General features: G+C 44.2%; 2 protein-coding genes across 2 annotated transcripts; both read left to right on the top strand.

Moving 5' to 3' along the window:
- Positions 1 to 2354: 2354 nt before the first annotated feature.
- On the top strand, positions 2355 to 9877 carry PEX26 (peroxisomal biogenesis factor 26). Its single transcript, XM_080346756.1, has 6 exons — positions 2355 to 2759; positions 4023 to 4163; positions 4535 to 4848; positions 5582 to 5728; positions 6238 to 6588; positions 9807 to 9877. The coding sequence occupies exons 1-5, from the start codon at positions 2599 to 2601 to the stop codon at positions 6339 to 6341; spliced, it is 867 nt and encodes a 288-aa protein (XP_080202882.1). The 5' UTR covers positions 2355 to 2598; the 3' UTR covers positions 6342 to 6588; positions 9807 to 9877.
- A 155-nt stretch (positions 9878 to 10032) lies between these two features.
- Positions 10033 to 14703, top strand: LOC308038091 (tubulin alpha-2 chain; the record flags this gene model as incomplete). The annotated part of the gene is made up of 5 exons (XM_080340367.1): positions 10033 to 10097; positions 11422 to 11635; positions 12434 to 12582; positions 12986 to 13666; positions 14413 to 14703. The coding sequence occupies exons 1-5, from the start codon at positions 10095 to 10097 to the stop codon at positions 14701 to 14703; spliced, it is 1338 nt and encodes a 445-aa protein (XP_080196493.1). The 5' UTR covers positions 10033 to 10094.
- Between the last annotated feature and the right edge of the window lie 2272 nt (positions 14704 to 16975).

Below are 16975 nucleotides of genomic sequence, written 5' to 3'. Positions count from 1 at the left end.
TGGGGAGTATCCAGCCAGTGTGAGTCTTTTTCAAAATTGATTCCTTATCCATATTTGGGAATTTGTGCTGGGCATTAGCTGGTACAAGGCATGTTCTTCCCACAGTGCACTTTGGGACTTGTAGTTCCCAAAAAGGAATGTTGTTTTCACAATTGCAAGCACCAAGCAACAGAAACAGAAGTCTGAAACTCTACCTCTGCCTTTGCTTCGCTGCTGGACCCTTCCTTTTGCAACGTTTCTGTGCTGTGCTTTTGCCTTAACCAGCCCGAATCCTCCAGGAATTTCTTCCACGGCACAGTAAGCAAACCCCTTGGATGTACGCTTGTGTGAAAGCTGCTACTGCAGCGTGCTCTGGCTGCCATCATGAGGGGCAGGTGTGTGGTCTTGCCTCCTGGAAACAGCTACTTAGAAAAAGATAGTTATGATCAACTTTTTAATCATACTCTCCATGCTTTATTCCCTTTTTCCAATGTTGAAATGGCATAGAAACAGCTTTTTAAAAGATGTGTTGTGCTTTTTAACACAGTGTTAGCGTATTTCATTTTTTAATTAAATAATGATAGTAGGGTGTCAGCATTACAAAATAAATAAATCCTGCCTCTTCTGTAGAGATTCATTTTTGAAGAGAGTTTTCACTGACTGCCATAATTACCTTGTAACCAAGACACCCTATTGTTTTTAAATAACAACTAAAGAAGAATGTGAATCATTGCCTGTAGGGTACTGGTGGAGACGCTGCTATCGTGCCCAGACTCCAGTTCCTTTAACAGCATAACATGCTTAAAACTGTGGACAGAGGATGACTGCGGAAAAGGCCCACAAGGAGGCTTATGTCCTAAAAGCACAGTTCTTCATCCAGTGTGCGAGCAGCCGAATATACACACAGAGTCGAGATACCATTTTCTTACAAGATTGTGCAATATCAGATGCTAGGTGGTAAAACAACAAAACTAGCACACCTGAAGCAAGCTGCATATGTATACATTTCAACTTTTAGCCACTCCTAACATCTTATACACATTTATGCCTACTCAAAGTTCATTGCTCTAAACTTTGCTCACTTCAATGTAAAGGTACATTCTGCTTTTATTCTTCTATGTGTGTTTAGTGAGTAGTGGGATTTTCTGAGTAGGGGGCATTTTTTGAGTCTGAAGTCTTTACCATCCTTACCTTTCCCAAAGTTACTGTCCATTTCTGCCAACTTCATGCTTCTTGGCACACATCACCTGTTAATTCCTCCTGGGGCAGGATGGTCCTCTCTTATCAGTCTTTTCGGTTCCTCTTAAAGGATTTAATGGTCGTTAAAACTTGAGTTTCTCATTGAAGGGAGTCGAGACATCAGGGCCAGGAAAGGAGGGCACCACCATCCCGCCCAGGAGCCCGACAGAGCAGCGGGGGAGCGCTCTCCCTGCGCTACCTGCCCCAGCCCTCTCCTGCGGCAGGCCCGCAGCCCTCATGTCTCAGGGCCAAGCTGCCGCCTCCGGGGCGCGTCGCTCGGCCGGGACGCGACTGGGCTGGGCTGACGCCCGGCGGCCGGGGTGCGGAACAGCAGCGGCTGCTGCGGAGCTCCGACCCGCCGGCTGCTGGGGGGAGCCGGGGCGGAGAGCGGTGGCTTGGCCGCTTCCCCTGGGCAGCCACGCCAGTGGGACACCGAGGCGGGTTTTGGCCGGGACCGGCACCGATCCCCGCCTGGCACGGCTGAAAGCCTCATGATCCCACACCCTGCGGCTGCAGCTTAGAACCACATAACAGTTTGGGTTGGAAGGGACCTTCAAAGGTCATCTAGTCCAACCCCCTGCCATGAGCAGGGACATCTTCAACTAGATCAGGTTGCTCAGAGCCCCGTCCAGCCCGGCCTTGAATGTCTCCAGGGATGGGGCATCTGCAACCTGGGACAGGGTTTCACCATCCTCATTGTAAAAACTTTCTTCCTCATGTCTGGCCTGAATCTCCCCTCCTTTAGTTTAAAACCATCACCCCTTGTTCTATCATAACAGGCCCTGCTGAAAAGTCTGTCCACATCTTTCTTAGAGGCCCCTTTTAAGCACTGAAAGGCTGCAATAAATTCTTCCTCAGAGCCTTGTTTTCTCCAGGCTGAACAACCCCAACTCTCTCAGCCTGTCCTCACAGCAGAGCTGTTTCAGCCTCTGACCATTTCTGTGGCCTCCTCTGGCCGCTCTCCAACAGGTCCATGTCTTTCCCCGGAGACCCGGCTTTTAACCGCTAATCCTCGCTGTGCCGCGGCCCCCACTCGGAGAAACCATCGCGCCAAGGAGCGGCCGCCGACCCCCGCTCCGTCCCGCCAGCGCTGCACTACATGTCCCGCGGGCCCGCGGGCGGGGAGGTGTCCGCCGGGGCGGCCCTTCCGCTGCCGGGCGGCGCGGGGCTTCCTTCCCGGCCGTCCGGAACCCTGGGAGGCCGCGCTGCTGCCGCTGCCTGCCCGAGCGGAGCCGAGCTCCGGGGAGGGCGGTGGCGGCGCGGGGGGCGGTGGCGGCTCTGGAGCCGGAGCCGGAGCCGGAGCCGGGCGGGCGGCAGGCGGCGGGGCGCGGGGAGGGTGGCAGCGGCAGTAGCCCTCCCGGTAGCCCTCCCGCCGCCGCCATGAGGAGCGAGCCTCTGGCCTGGTCCCCGGTCTCGGCCACGGCGGCCTCGCTGCTGGAGGAGGCGGCGGACCTGCTGGTGTTGCACCGGGACTTCGCCGCCGCCCTGGAGAAGTGTGAGGCGGGCTGCGACAGCCTGGGCCCCGGCACCGGCCCCGAGAGGTGCGAGCGGGCGTCGGGCCTGCGGAGCGGGGACGGGGCGGCGCTGCGGGGCGGCTCGGTGTCGCATCAGCGGCGGGCTGGCTGCATGCCCGTCTGCACTGCCTGCCGTTCTACCTTATTTTAATAGAAACGCTTTTGTGTTGTTTTATTTTTTTTTTTCTGTTGTTGTTGTTTGGTTGGGTTTTTTTGAAGAGGGTTAGAACCTCTTAGGTTTGAATATAAATATTATAATATTAATATACTATTATAATATAATTAAGAATATTATAATATATAATTAATATTAGGTCGAGAGAGGTTCTCCTTCCCCTCTACTCTGCCCTGGTTAGACCACATCTGGAATATTGTGTCCAGTTCTGGGCCCCTCAGTTCCAGCAGCACAGGGAACTGCTGGAGAGGGTCCAGTGCAGGGCAACAAAGATGATGGAGTGGAGCATCTCCCTATGAGGAAAGGCTGAGGGAGCTGGGTCTCTTTAGCTCGGAGGAGAGGAGACTGAGGGGTGACCTTATTCATGTTTAAAAATAAATAAAGAGTGAGTGTCAGGAGGATGGAGCCAGGCTCTTCTCGGTGACAACCAATGATAGGACAAGGGGTAATGGGTTCAAACAGGAACACAAGAGGTTCCACTTAAATTTGAGAAGAAACTTCTCAGTGAGGGTGACAGAGCACTGGAAGAGGCTGCCCAGGGGGGTTGTGGAGTCTCCTTCTCTGGAGACATTCAAAACCCGCCTGGACACCTTCCTGTGTAACCTCACCTGGGCATTCCTGCTCCGGCAGGGGGATTGGACTAGATGATCTTTTGAGGTCCCTTCCAATCCCTAACATTCTGTGATTATCTGTGTGAATGGCAGTAGCACCAGTGGCTCTTGCCATGTTTTTCTAGCTTTTTTATTATCTAAATCAATGGAGGGTAGCGCTTGTTGCTAAAAAGCTAGTTTAAAACCTGGCTTGGCTTTGGCTGCTAGCTGAGAACAGCCTGTCTATATTTACATGTTTCGTGTGAAGGAATCTGTGCCTGTTTGAAGGCAGCAAGGTAAGTCTAGTAGCCTTCCCAGCGCCCTTCTAGAGATACAGACTATGTGCATCTTTTTTGGGGGGTTGAATGTGCCTTTTTTGGGGGGGTTAGGGGTAGAGGGTAAGGGAAAGGAGGGGAAGCGGCTGTCAGAGAGCTGTAAAGTACCAAGGCTGGGATGCAGCTGGAAGGGATGTGAGGGGCAGTGTGGTTGTAAGAAGTGCTTATTTAATTGTCTCTTCATTGCCAGTTCTGCAGAAGTGAAATGCTCCCTTTGTGTTGTGGGAATTCAGGCGCTGGCTGAGATGAACCGGTGGAGAGAAGTTCTGTCTTGGGTCCTACAGTATTACCATGTCCCTGAACATCTGCCTCCAAAAGTTCTTGAGCTGTGGTGAGTTTTTCTCTGTAGCTGTCAGATATACACAGGGTTCATGTTAGGATTAATAGCAGGCCAGACTTGAATATTGCATGATATTTTCACTTTGCACGGTGTAGGTGAGGATGAAACCAGGAAGAGGCCTGTTCTCAACATGTGTGTGCTGGAGCAAGCCTGCAGATTGCTTTATGATGATAAAGTACAAAAGGAGTGATGCCAAGAAAGTAACAGCACTAGCTGCACCTATTGTCGGCCTCAGAAATCTGTGTTTCAAGTGCAGACCATGATACATGCCTTGATGATAGTTGCCTGTGGGTAGTAACTGTCAGTGACCTCAAGTTTTACAAAGATTTAGTGTTTTCTAATATTTCTACCTTATATTTTAGTATCCTGTTATACAGCAAAGTGGGAGAGCCCCAGGTGATGCTGGAGGTTTGCAGTAGCTGGCTGAGACACCAACCCAACAAGAGCCTCCCAGAGTATGGTGCGTTGCTGGAGCTCCACTTGTTGCACGTGTTGCTGCCGCTTGGCCGGTTTGAGGGGGCAGAAGAGCTTGTACGCGGCTGTGATGCTTTTGACAGTGAGCAGCAACTAGCGTTTCTTGGGACCATTTGTGAAAGCCGATGCCAGTGGACTCAACGGGAAGAGATGCACTCGGCTGCTGAAGAGAAGCAAGAGGCTGCAACAGAAACTATTTTGGGTAAGCTTTCCCTCTGGTATTTGTGCTCCTCTTCATTTTTATAATCTTGTTTCAGGTTAGTTGGTCCCTTACTAACAAAGGGTAGCAAGTATAAACCGTGTATTAAGAATATTGTCATGACAAACCAGCCATGAGGAAGTCCTATTGTGTATCATGGAAGGGAACAGAGGACTTGGTGATCCATTTGCTGACAATTATGAAGCGTATTTAGTCTCAGACAATGTCAAGAGATGAGAATTATTTTCCAGGTTCAAAAGCACTTCAGAATAAATGTTTTTTTGTTTTTTGTTTTTTTAAAGTTACAAAGGGGAAACTACAACTACCTAGTGATCCTTTAAGGGTACATTTTGTTGTCTCTGTGTACTCTCTGCTTCGTCTCCCCTTACAGTTGAGCCCATATAGAGCAATGCATGTCTGGCACTTCAAGTACTGCTGCTTCTCCAGAACAGTAAATCACTTGGTGTTATCTCACAGGAGAGAAGCTGGCACTGCTGTGGTATAAGATCATATTATACTAAAGTAGATGCCTAAGAAAAAGGTATAATATAATTAATTGCATTACAAAATTGTACTGGTTCCCTATTATAGAAAAAAAACCAAAAAACCCACCTCTCACACTATCAAACTAAGAAGAATCTTACCTTAGTATCTTAGTTTTTTATTATCTGTATCTATGCGATTACTTTGCTTTGCTTTACTTTGCCCTGACTGCCTGTCTGTTCTTGTATTCTAGGTGCTCTGTCCCAAAAGCTCTTGACGATGTTGACATTGCTACGTAGAGCACTGAGGTCCATGTCAAGCCATTTCTATTTACTTCCTTACAAAAAGATGCTCTTGGCTACTTTTCTGCTTTACCTGGTGGTGGTGAGATTAGACCCAGGTACGGTATTAAGATTTCCAATTTTTTTAATTCCATTATGGTTACAGAGAAGATAATAGCTTATTTTAATAGATGTAATTTGTGTAAATGTCTTTGAGAGACACAAAACCTGCATGGCTAGGAATGTACCGTAAGGCTTGTTTCTAGCGTTTCTAGTTGCAATTCATATAGAAAGATGTAGCTCTACAGAAGCCACTTTTCTTAAAACCATTACTCCACCCTCAGCTCTTTCCAACGAACAAGGTACAGACTGTGCGAGGCAGTCTGAGCTGTCCTAGACTCAGCCTCTACCTCAGTCAGCTTGAGGTGCTATGAGGTGAATGAAATACTGAAGGCTTGCAAGGGATGGGAGCAATGCCTCAAGCGAATGCCCAAGCACTGAACCAAACGGAAGACAGCTAGGTTTCAATTAACTCTAGTTTGGTTTAGTTTGTTCTTAATATGTGTAGCATATCTTAGTTTTGCCTTTTATAATGAAAGGCTCTTTTGCTTTTTGCTTTGTTCTGCAGCTTCTCCGACATCACTGCCGTTCATTTACAAACTGGTCCAGCTCTTCCGACAGGCTTGGGCAGCTGTATTTTCTCCCGTCCATAGGCGTCCAGTTCAAAACTAAGTATATACTGTCACAGGATATGTTTTTCTCTGCTGCTGTAAAAGTGTCAGCTTGTCTGGAGGATGTCATCAAGCTCTTCAAGGATTGCTGAAATCAGTGCCCTAACTGAGATGACCACCTGTGAACTCTTGTGTGGTGATACTTTCGTTTCTTCTGATGGGGAATGGTGGTATATGAATTTTGAAACCACACCAAGTATTCCTGATGTTTTGGTTGGCTCTGTTGCATTGTTCTGTTCAACACCAGGGTAAAGCCACTCCTTCCATAATCTGCAACTGAATAAGAATCCTCCTTTTCAAACACTTTGCTTTGGATGTAGCTCTTGCGTGAGGGTTGTATAGCCAGTTATGAACTACGGAAGAAGGTTTCATCCTTGCCAAATGCTTGGCAGTTCTCTGAACAAGTGAAATAATGTTCTTGGAGGCATGACTGTAAAAGGGAACGGATTAGGGGAATATTCTGTTTTGCCTGAAGACATCTGAAAAGCTGAGTTCCTCCAGTATGGAATTTAGGACAAACATGTGGAAGAAAAACACTGGAGAAAGTGAAGCCTGTTGCATTTTGAAGGCCACGGTTTCTCTTGTGACTGATGCCTCCTTACACAGTCACTCTTGATTTTAATCATATTTAAGACAAAGGCAAGGTGGTGGGCCACAAAGGCTGTTTTGCTGCACCTACTCTTCTTAAATGCAAATTACGGCACTTTGTTCTTGCCTGATGCATAGTAATTTTAGGAGCATGTGGTGGTGGTAAGGAAATGGATTGATTTTTTTAAGCTATATTCTAAAATGTCTAGTTGAACAACTGAAGTTGTTGCATTGTTTTACTCTTTCCCTACCTCTTGCTTTGTTTATATAGATGTCAAAAAATCTCCATGGGTTTAGAATTGTCCCCCCTGCCCCCAGCATCTAAAGACATGGGTTATATGGGAGCCATTTACCAATGCTCGATCTTCAGAACAAAAGTTTATTAATAGGTAGAAAGATATACTTCTCTGTGATTCCAAAACCTTCCCCAGATCTGTGGCAAGAAAATTATTGTCTTTGCAGAATATCTGTCACCAGACTGACCCCATTTCCAACCTCTTGAGGCAGAAATCGGAGGTTTGGGGTAGAACACTAACTTCTTCTCTGTCTATCCACCTATCATCAGTTGACAAAGGGTAAATTCCAAAGGAGAGAGCACTGACCTAATTAGATATTGCTTTCACTGGAGTAAACTGCTTTATGCTGGAGAGGACAAATGAAAGGGAAGGAGCCCACCATCCCAGCATCTGTGCCAAAAGGGTGCAGGCTGACTGACATCAGTCGAAACTACAAAATGTTGAGCAAAGCAGCCTTTTTGGTGGGCAAATTTTATCCAACACACCAAACCTGTGAAAAGTGGCCAGCAAAGATCCCAGTATGGTGTCTTACAACAGTAGCCCCCTTCAGGTTGTGCCTTTGTCTCGCAGTGGCCACACACTGAGGCAGTGGCGATTTCTGTGTTCTTCACACAACAGCAGCCTGGTGGTGCCTTCAAATTGTGTGCGATCTGTTGCTTTACTGTCTACTGAGACATTTTGAAAACAGTCTGCATCTTCACTGCTAAAAATAGTTCTATTTCTTCTTGAATTATCCCAATAGAGAAATATTCTATTATTTGTGTCAGATAAAATGCAGCAGGTCATTCATGAATGCAGTAATGACCTTGCCTGGTTGTCTCAAAACAAAAACCAAAACAAGCCCATATCCCTCCACAAATTTTTTGTCCCTGCTAGGACTCTACAGCAGGATAATGCTTTGCCGTATTAAAGAGTTATTTCTTATATAATCTGCTCACGTAGGGAAGAGCTGCTCTTTATATTGCTAGATGGTTCTCATAATCCAACTATAGGTGTAGTTAACAACTCTGCAACCAACAGTTGACGGCAAACCAGGTAGAATAAAACACAGGAGCTCTGTCTGGTGTTGAACTCTTTCAAGAAATGACTAGGTTGTGTCTACAGGCCCCTTACTTTGTAAGGCCTCACTTTAAATACTTCGTGAGCCAGTTAGTGAAATAGAAAACTTCACTCTGAAGTCAGGCCAAGTTCTCACCAAATTGACCATTTAGGTAACAATGTTTTTTTTGCTCTAGTTTTCTATTAACCTTTTTAGTTATATGGTGGAGGTGGAATTTTGGAAGTTGGGACCAGTGGTCTGAGCAGGCCATACATTATGTTTAGAATGCTGTTGAATGTCACAGCCACTCATTTACCAGGACTTTAACATTTAAGTTTAAGTGTAGGTCGGTAACCTTCACTTTTGAGTACTGCTGATTATGTATTTGTATTGTATTTAATTCATCATGAGAGGGCAGGAAGGCAGAAACAAGTTCTTCCTAGGGTTTTTTTTCAATTAATACTAAAACTGCAATATTTATTTTTCACAATAAAGTGACTACTGATTTTGTAGAGCTGCTTATTTGCTCTGTGATTAAGTATATGAAAACTTTTGCATTTAATGTATTGATACTCTACAGTTTTCAAGTAATTTCTGGAAATGTTTCACTACATGCTCTCATTGTACAGGCATATTTGAATTAAGTAGAGTACTTGGTCAGTGTGAATCTGATGAGATCTAATCAACTGATGATGTTGGTAGGGTGTAAGCCTGCATTTTCATATGAGTTCAAGGAGTGGTAATTAATTTATCTGAAAGATCCAGTTCTTTTTTTTGTGTGTCTTTGTGTACCTTAGGATGGCCAAGACCAGAACACTACCAAGAATAAAGTACCTGTTATTTATCTTTAGCTGTGTATTTTCTCCGCACTCTCATTATATCATGGAGGGAAAAGACAGGATCCTACCCCTGAAGCCTTGTCAGAGAGAATGTGTGTGTGTGTGCCAGGTGTTTGTGAACTTTTTTGTTAGTATCTCCAGGAAAGAGAGCAAATTCTAGTTCTTCTTTTTTGTTTTGCCATCTTCTTCCTAGATGCAAAAAATTCGTATTGGCCCATATAGTAGGCAGCTGAATGGCTGAAAAACAGTTGTCTATCATCAGATGAACCAAGGTCACAAAGATAGGAATGGCTGGCAGAAAGACAAGGTTTGGTGCCTTAGTACCAGGACACAAGAAGATAACCCCATGTACCTTGTCCACAGATGGTCAAATAGTCAAGTGGAATTCTTGCAGTTCAACCCGTTCCCCAACTCAGTCAGTGGAATTTAGGCAAGTTAACTGCATGTCTACCATTCATCTACAGTCGCCTTTGTCAGAAGAAACGCCATTTAAAAATGATGCCACCTTTTGAAAGTGTGAATGAAGACATTCTGAAAGGGTTAAATAATCTTTTAAATTAGTTATCAGTAGCATATTCACCAGTTGTTAGAGTTTTAAGGAAGGAAACTGGTCATTCGTGAAAACATTCTGTGGGTGTTAGAATTCTGGTTATTAATATCAATTGTAATTTTCTTTCTTCTTTTTTTTTCCCTTTTAAACCAAGGTTTAGCTTGGAAAGTTAACTGGGAAGACTTGCTTAAGAACAGACGTCAGGGCTGGGTCCTGCAGGTGGGTGAGAGCAGGCTGCTGGTGTCACAGGTGAGGGGCTGGAATGGGCCGGTTGCCCGGGAGGGATTGTGACCTCTCCTGCCTGCGCTGTGATGCTGCGGGGCCCCTGCCAGCGAGGTGCAGATCAGCAGCCACCTTGCACCAGGCTGCTTAGACAACAGTAGGAACATCAGTAACCAAAGCTGCTGCTGCCAGTCAAGAAAGGAAGCACACAGAAGAAACCATGGTAAGAACAGAAGCAGATTGTTTTATGGGATAATGAGCAAGGAGTTTGGCCCTCTGTTTCTCTCTAGTCAGGTCAAGATGTGAGTGAAGGCAGGAAGGCTGAAGTGACTTTTTTTGCTTCATTTTGGGGGCAACAAATGTTCCTCACAGTGTACAAACTATTGTATTAGCTTCTTGGTAAACAAATTTGGAGTCCAGCATGTACTGCTACGTTTGTGTTAATAAATTTGTTGTAAGTGAAGTCACATGCAGGCAAAGAAGGTTGGGGTTGGAACTTATATTTCCTTTTTGGGTAGAAGCTACTCTGGATGTGCTTTGAATACAGTATGTTGAACCCTCTATTAATGGCCTTTTCCTACTAAATTGTATTAAAACTAAGAACAAAGAAATGTGGACATTTCCCTGGATACTCCATAAGACAGGATGGGAATCCTGCCTAAAGATTCATATTCAAATATAGCATGTGCAACAAGGATGTTTTTGAGACAACTCTTTAAATTCACAGTACTTGGGATCCTGCATAGCAATCTGCAGAAGATGTGCTGCTTTTTCTTTTAGAATATGATATTTTGTGTTTCAGATTTCTGTTACTAAACTAGGTGTTTGACACAGTAACGAACACTTTAGAAACTGGTTATTGACTGAACACCCATGATTACAGAAGCCTACGTATGAGAAGAATTTCTCAGGAGATTAATTTAATCTGACATGTAAAGAGTACCAAGTCCTCTTGAGTATCAAGTTAGCTCTTCACATGTTAAATTGAATTAAAAGTACCCAGAGAATGGGCTGAAACAGTGGTTGAAATTAATTAAAGTACTAAAGGCACTTTAATTCGAGTTCCTTTAATTTCTGCAAACCTGTTCTCCACCTGTCCAACACACATTCAACAGCAGTTCAAAAGATCAGAAGATACTTTGTTACCTTTGCTTTATCTAGATATCAATAAGCCAGTCTTCTCCCAGATAACTGGACTTGGCTCATACCCCTTAGCTGGGACCTACTGTTCTTTATTGTATGTACCCATACACAGTTTTTCTATCTATATTGGCTTATGTGCACTTACACGTAGATCCCATGTGCTGTACCCCATGTGTAGTCATGGCTGCATATCTGTAGCTGTTGTGATTATTGCTTCTTTCTACGCACAGCAAAATATTTTTCTTCCTATTTGTAAATAAGTGTCAGAATATTTTCCGTTAATCCTAGTCTTGTGGGAAATTTTGTAATCAGTGTTTGATTTGGGGTTTCAAGTAAGATCAGCTTGTAGAGACTGAGGATATTCACTGTTTTGTCTCACTATTTCCCTTGTCTCCTCCTCCCAGCGTGAGTGCATCTCTGTTCACATTGGCCAAGCTGGAGTTCAAATTGGCAACGCGTGTTGGGAACTCTTCTGTCTGGAGCACGGTATTCAGCCAAACGGCACTTTCACTGACCAACCCAACAATGATGACTCTTTTGCCACATTCTTCAGAGAGACAAGTGCTAGAAAATACGTGCCCCGGGCTATTATGGTGGACTTGGAGCAAACCGTAATAGGTCAGTATAGAGCTAATATTGGAAAACAGAAATTAATTAACTCTTCTGGGTGCCAAAGTTCAGCTTGCTGAATAGCAGGACAATGCGCTGTCCATTAGGGATGATCCCAAAATGCAGGCAAAATGTACAGATTTTAAGTTTTTTATACCAGATATTACTAAAAGCTCTGTTACTCTCGATGAAAAGATGAAAACTGGACTGCATGCTGTCATGGGTGCTCTACTAATCATTAATAACATCAAAAGTTCACTGTTGCTTAAACCTCCACTAGTTATGAGTACAATTTAGCTTTCTTAAAGAAATTCCTTTCTGGTCTTTTTTTTTTTTGTGATGTTGTTTTTCCTTTGCTAACAGATGGAAAATGCTTTCCTCCACATTCAAATGTAAGAGACAAGCATGAAGAATCAGACAACAGAAGTGCCCTGACAGATTTTCAGGGGAAACCACTGTTTTGCTCTTGCAAATCTCCTCTTTTTCCAGTCGTTGTCCTGAAGGTTCTAATGGATCTTCATCTGATCAGTATATAGAGCTGAAATTTTACCACAGCGTGGCACAGCCCTCCTGTGATGAATGAATTCATTTGTATAACACAGCAGCTTACACTTAGAGCAGAGTCCACTTCTTTTTTCAATACTGAGAACAACTCAGAATATACTCCTTACCTCTGTACTTTGTTTTTCAACATACAGATCTTCCATAGCATTTTCTGCCAACATAAAATGCTCCATTTGTTTTGCAAACACTACCAGCCTTGGTGAATTATCTCTTCCAAGCTTAGGCTTTTTCTCTCTTGTTCAGATGAAGTGCGGACTGGCACCTACCGGCAGCTTTTCCATCCAGAACAGCTGATCAGTGGAAAGGAAGATGCAGCAAATAATTATGCACGTGGCCACTACACCATCGGCAAAGACAAAATTGACAAGACATTAGATCGTATCCGCAAGATGGTATGCGCTATTACATTGAAAGCAAGACCTTAGGAGAGTGGGAGGGGAAATAAACACGACGTACTTATTTTTTTTGATAGTGGCTCTTGTTTTGTATTTACTATTGTCATTGGCTCAGAACAGAAAAATGCAGGACCTGTCCCATTTTGGTTTTCATATGAATGAAAGACTTAAATGGAAAACCTCGAATATTGCTACAGCATTATTGTTGTAAGAAAAACATCAATATTGCTCTATTGATATGCTAGCCTGACATTTACAGGGGAAAAGAGACAATGAGAATTTTCTGGGAAAACTGCTGACTTTTGTGTTGTGCACTGGGTGTGGGTGTTGCTCGCTCTGTCCGAGGGTGTAATTTAAAGATATGTTCACTTATTCTTTCACTTTTCCTGTTGGCTTCCAGGCTGATGCCTGTTCTGGGCTGCAAGGATTCCTGATCTTCCACAGCTTTGGTGGGGGTACCGGTTCTGGCTTTACCTCCTTGCTGATGGAACGCCTCTCCATGGATTATGGAAAGAAGTCCAAACTGCAGTTTGCCATCTACCCAGCTCCTCAGGTCTCCACCGCTGTGGTGGAGCCCTACAATTCCATCCTGAACACACACACCACCCTGGAGCATTCAGACTGTGCATTCATGGTGGATAATGAGGCCATCTACGATATCTGCTGTCAAAACCTGGACATCGAGCGTCCCACTTACACTAACCTCAACCGCCTGATCAGCCAGATTGTCTCCTCCATCACCGCCTCGCTGCGCTTTGACGGTGCCCTCAATGTGGATCTGCCAGAGTTCCAGACAAACCTGGTGCCCTACCCACGCATCCACTTCCCCTTAGTGACCTACGCCCCCATCATCTCTTCTGACAGAGCATTTCACGAGCAGCTTTCGGTGGCTGAAATCACCAGCGCCTGCTTTGAGCCCAACAACCAGATGGTGAAGTGTGACCCAAGACAAGGGAAGTACATGGCCTGTTGCTTGCTCTACCGTGGTGACGTCGTTCCCAAAGACATCAACATAGCAATTACTGCCATCAAGACCAACAGATCTGTCCAGTTTGTTGACTGGTGTCCAACAGGCTTCAAGGTGAGTGCAGCTGTTGTGAATTTCTCTTTAATGTTTAAAGGACAAGTTCAGTCTAGCAGAAAACTTGTACTTAATGTTCTAATCTTGCATGTTTTCCACTTGTAAGAAGGAACGTAAGAAATGTATGTGTATATAAAATGTGCCTTTTCTCCTTTGGACAATACATTAACACAGACTACAAAATATTTAAATAAATGGGAACATATACAGTATTGCTATTTTCAGTAACAGGAGAATGTCAACCCCATAAGACTTTAAATAAATTGCATTTTGGAAGAAAGATCAATGCAAGGTCTATACTCTGAAGACACTGAGACACTTGAGAGTGTCCTTCATGAGATTTTGAAAAACAAACCAACCAAACAAAAAATCCCCAAAGTTATCAGTGCTGTATTGTAGGCAAGTGAAACATTTCTACATCTCCACAGAGAGAGATTTTTTTCATTGTCCCAAGTTTTCCCATGCCTACTGACATATTTGTATGAGTTTTTCTTCATTTAGAGTCCAGTTCTGGTTGTTTTCCCCTCTTTGTTTTTTTACCTTGAGTGAGGGTAAAGCATTGACTTGTGCACAGAAAAATAGCTTGAATGGCATTAGACTTAACACTGATGTGATTTTGGTTTTTCCCTACCTCTTTTCCTCCCCCCACCAATGGTTTTACAATTTCCTTACCCTATTTATTGTTTAATTTTGTCCTTTTCTCATAACTCTTTTTATTCCTCCATATTTTCTATTGACATTTGCAGGTTGGGATCAACTATCAGCCTCCTACAGTTACACCAGGAGGAGATCTAGCCCAAGTTCAGCGAGCAGTCTGCATGCTGAGCAACACCACGGCCATTGCAGATGCCTGGGCAAGGCTGGACCACAAGTTTGATCAGCTGTACGCCAAGAGAGCTTTTGTGCACTGGTATGTGACTGAGGGCATGGAGGAAGAAGAATTCTCAGAGGCCCGAGAAGACCTGTCTGCGCTGGAGAAAGACTATGAAGAAGTGGGAACTGACTCATATGAAGAAAATGATGGAGAGGAATCTTAAAGTTCACTCTGTCCTTTCCAGTGCATAAGATTGCATCTATGTCTCTTTTTTTTGTGTGTGTGTGTGTATGGGGCTGCATTTCTGCTTGGTGCTCACACACCTAATCCATTGCTGTCTTAGTAGACTGTAAACAGGATGAGTTATCCACTATGAGGTCACAAGGCAGTCAGTAAATGTAGGATATATCACCAGCTAATCATTAGTCACTTTGCCTCAGAGGGTAACAGGCTTCATATTGTATGAGTTTCATACTGTATGAGGTTCAACAAGGCCAAGTGCTGGGTCCCGCACTTGGGTCACAACGACCCCAGGCAGCACTACAGGTTTGAGGAAGAGTGACTGGAGACCTGCCTGGCAGAAAAGGACCTGGGGGATGTTGATTGACAGCCAGCTGAATATGAGCCAGCAGTGTGCCCAGGTGGCCAAAAAGGCCAACAGCATCCTGGCTTGTATCAGGAATAGTGTGGCCAGCAGGACTAGAGAAGTGATTGTGCCACTGTACTCGGTGCTGGTGAGGCCCCGCCTTGAATCCCATGTTCAGTTTTGGGCCCCTCATCATAAGAAGGACATTGAGTTGCTGGAGAGAATTCAGAGGAGAGCGACAAAGCTGGTGAGGGGCCTGGAGCACAAATCTGATGAGGAGCAGCTGAGGGAACTGGGGCTGTTTAGCCTGGAGAAAAGGAGGCTGAGGGGAGACCTTATCGCTATGTACAACTACCTGAAAGGAGGTTGTAGCACAGAAGGGGTCCGTCTCCTCTCTTGAGTAGCAAGTGATAGGACATGAGGAAATGGCCTCAAGTTGTGCCAGGGGAGGTTCAAATTGGATGTTAGGAAAAAATTTTTCATGGAAAAGGTTGTCAGGCATTGGAACAGGCTGCCCAGGGAAGTGGTGGAGTCACCATCCCTGGGGGTGTTTAAAAGGCATTTAGACAAGGTTCTTAGGGACATGGTTTGGGCTAGAGTTAGGTTATAGTTAGACTTTATGATCCTGAGGATCTCTTCCAACCAAAACGATTCCGTGATTCTATGCAGGACACAAGTATTACCAGCTCCATCAGACTTACTGAGATCACAATAAATCAAAACCATGAAAAAAATGTGTGTGATAGTTGTAGGTAGGATGTCTAAGAACACCAGCTATGATTTTACAGCTTAAGTCTTCGTAAGGTATATTTTTGTATATTTCCATTGTTTTAGGATTGTAGAACAATATATTGTTAAGGCAGGCGGGCAGGTAGCCAAGCATGGCCTAAGGTTAAACTAATGGAATAACAAGAGAAACTGTTGGATGTTGCTGACAATGGAACAGGAAAAGTGTCTGTTCAGCCCTAACCTGTGTCTGAACTAAGGAGGTAGCGGCAAGAGAAGGGAGGTTTTAGGGACCCCCCTTCGAGTGTTAGATATCCACAGAAAGTGGGTGTTGGCTTACTGGGAATACTAACTAAAGCTGAAATTACCAAATAAATGTGAAAAATTAGCAGAACAGGGCCAGTGGTGAAAAGAGGGGGTGGTGGTGGTGGTGGTGTGTCTGTTTAGGATGAAGGGAAAGCAAGACAAAGGTAAAGAAAATAATGTTTGGGGGTACCTCTCAAGCAGCTCCATGCTTGAACAATGTCTGCAGCAAGACCATGAGCCTGTTGCGCTGACCTTCCCATGTGTCCAACTTGCTTCTGAGCTTGTGGTTATGTGGTTATCTGGCAAGTTTCCCTTAACACTGATGAAGAGACACCCTGGAGGGGATGGAAGACAGACCCAGTATATACCACTGCTATTTTTACTATCTTTAATTTCTTTTTTTTAAAAAAAATCCATGTTTTCGCTGAAACATATATTCAGCGCATACAACTCCAGCAGGGCTACAGAAATGCGTTAGGTTTTGCCCAAACTGCTGAGGAGTGTTGTTCCCTTTCTGGTAGCTCAGTTTGTATTAGGATCGCTAAAAGGTCATAAGGAGAAGCAGGCACATCCAGAAACATCAACTGATGTAGTTTACCTTTTTATCTGCAAAATGAATGGCTGGTCTTTATATTAATAACTGCAGTTCTTAACTTGCTGTATTAGGGAAGATAATTTTGCATGTGTAGTCTAATTCCACATTTTTTAACACATATAGATAAATATTGTATATGACAATTTTTAACAGAAAGGAAATAACTCTTTGGAAAATGCATCCCAAGATGTACTTAATTGTTCTTTATTTTAAAGTAATTTAAAAAATACACAGCACAGTTCTCTGTTTCAGTGATAATACCAGAAAACCAAACTTTTATCA

The sequence above is a fragment of the Nesoenas mayeri genome (genome assembly GCF_963082525.1).
Source record: "Nesoenas mayeri genome assembly, chromosome: 1".
NCBI lineage: Eukaryota > Metazoa > Chordata > Aves > Columbiformes > Columbidae > Nesoenas > Nesoenas mayeri.
Note: the sequence above shows the minus strand (reverse complement) of the source record. Positions and strands in the feature narration are given on the sequence as shown.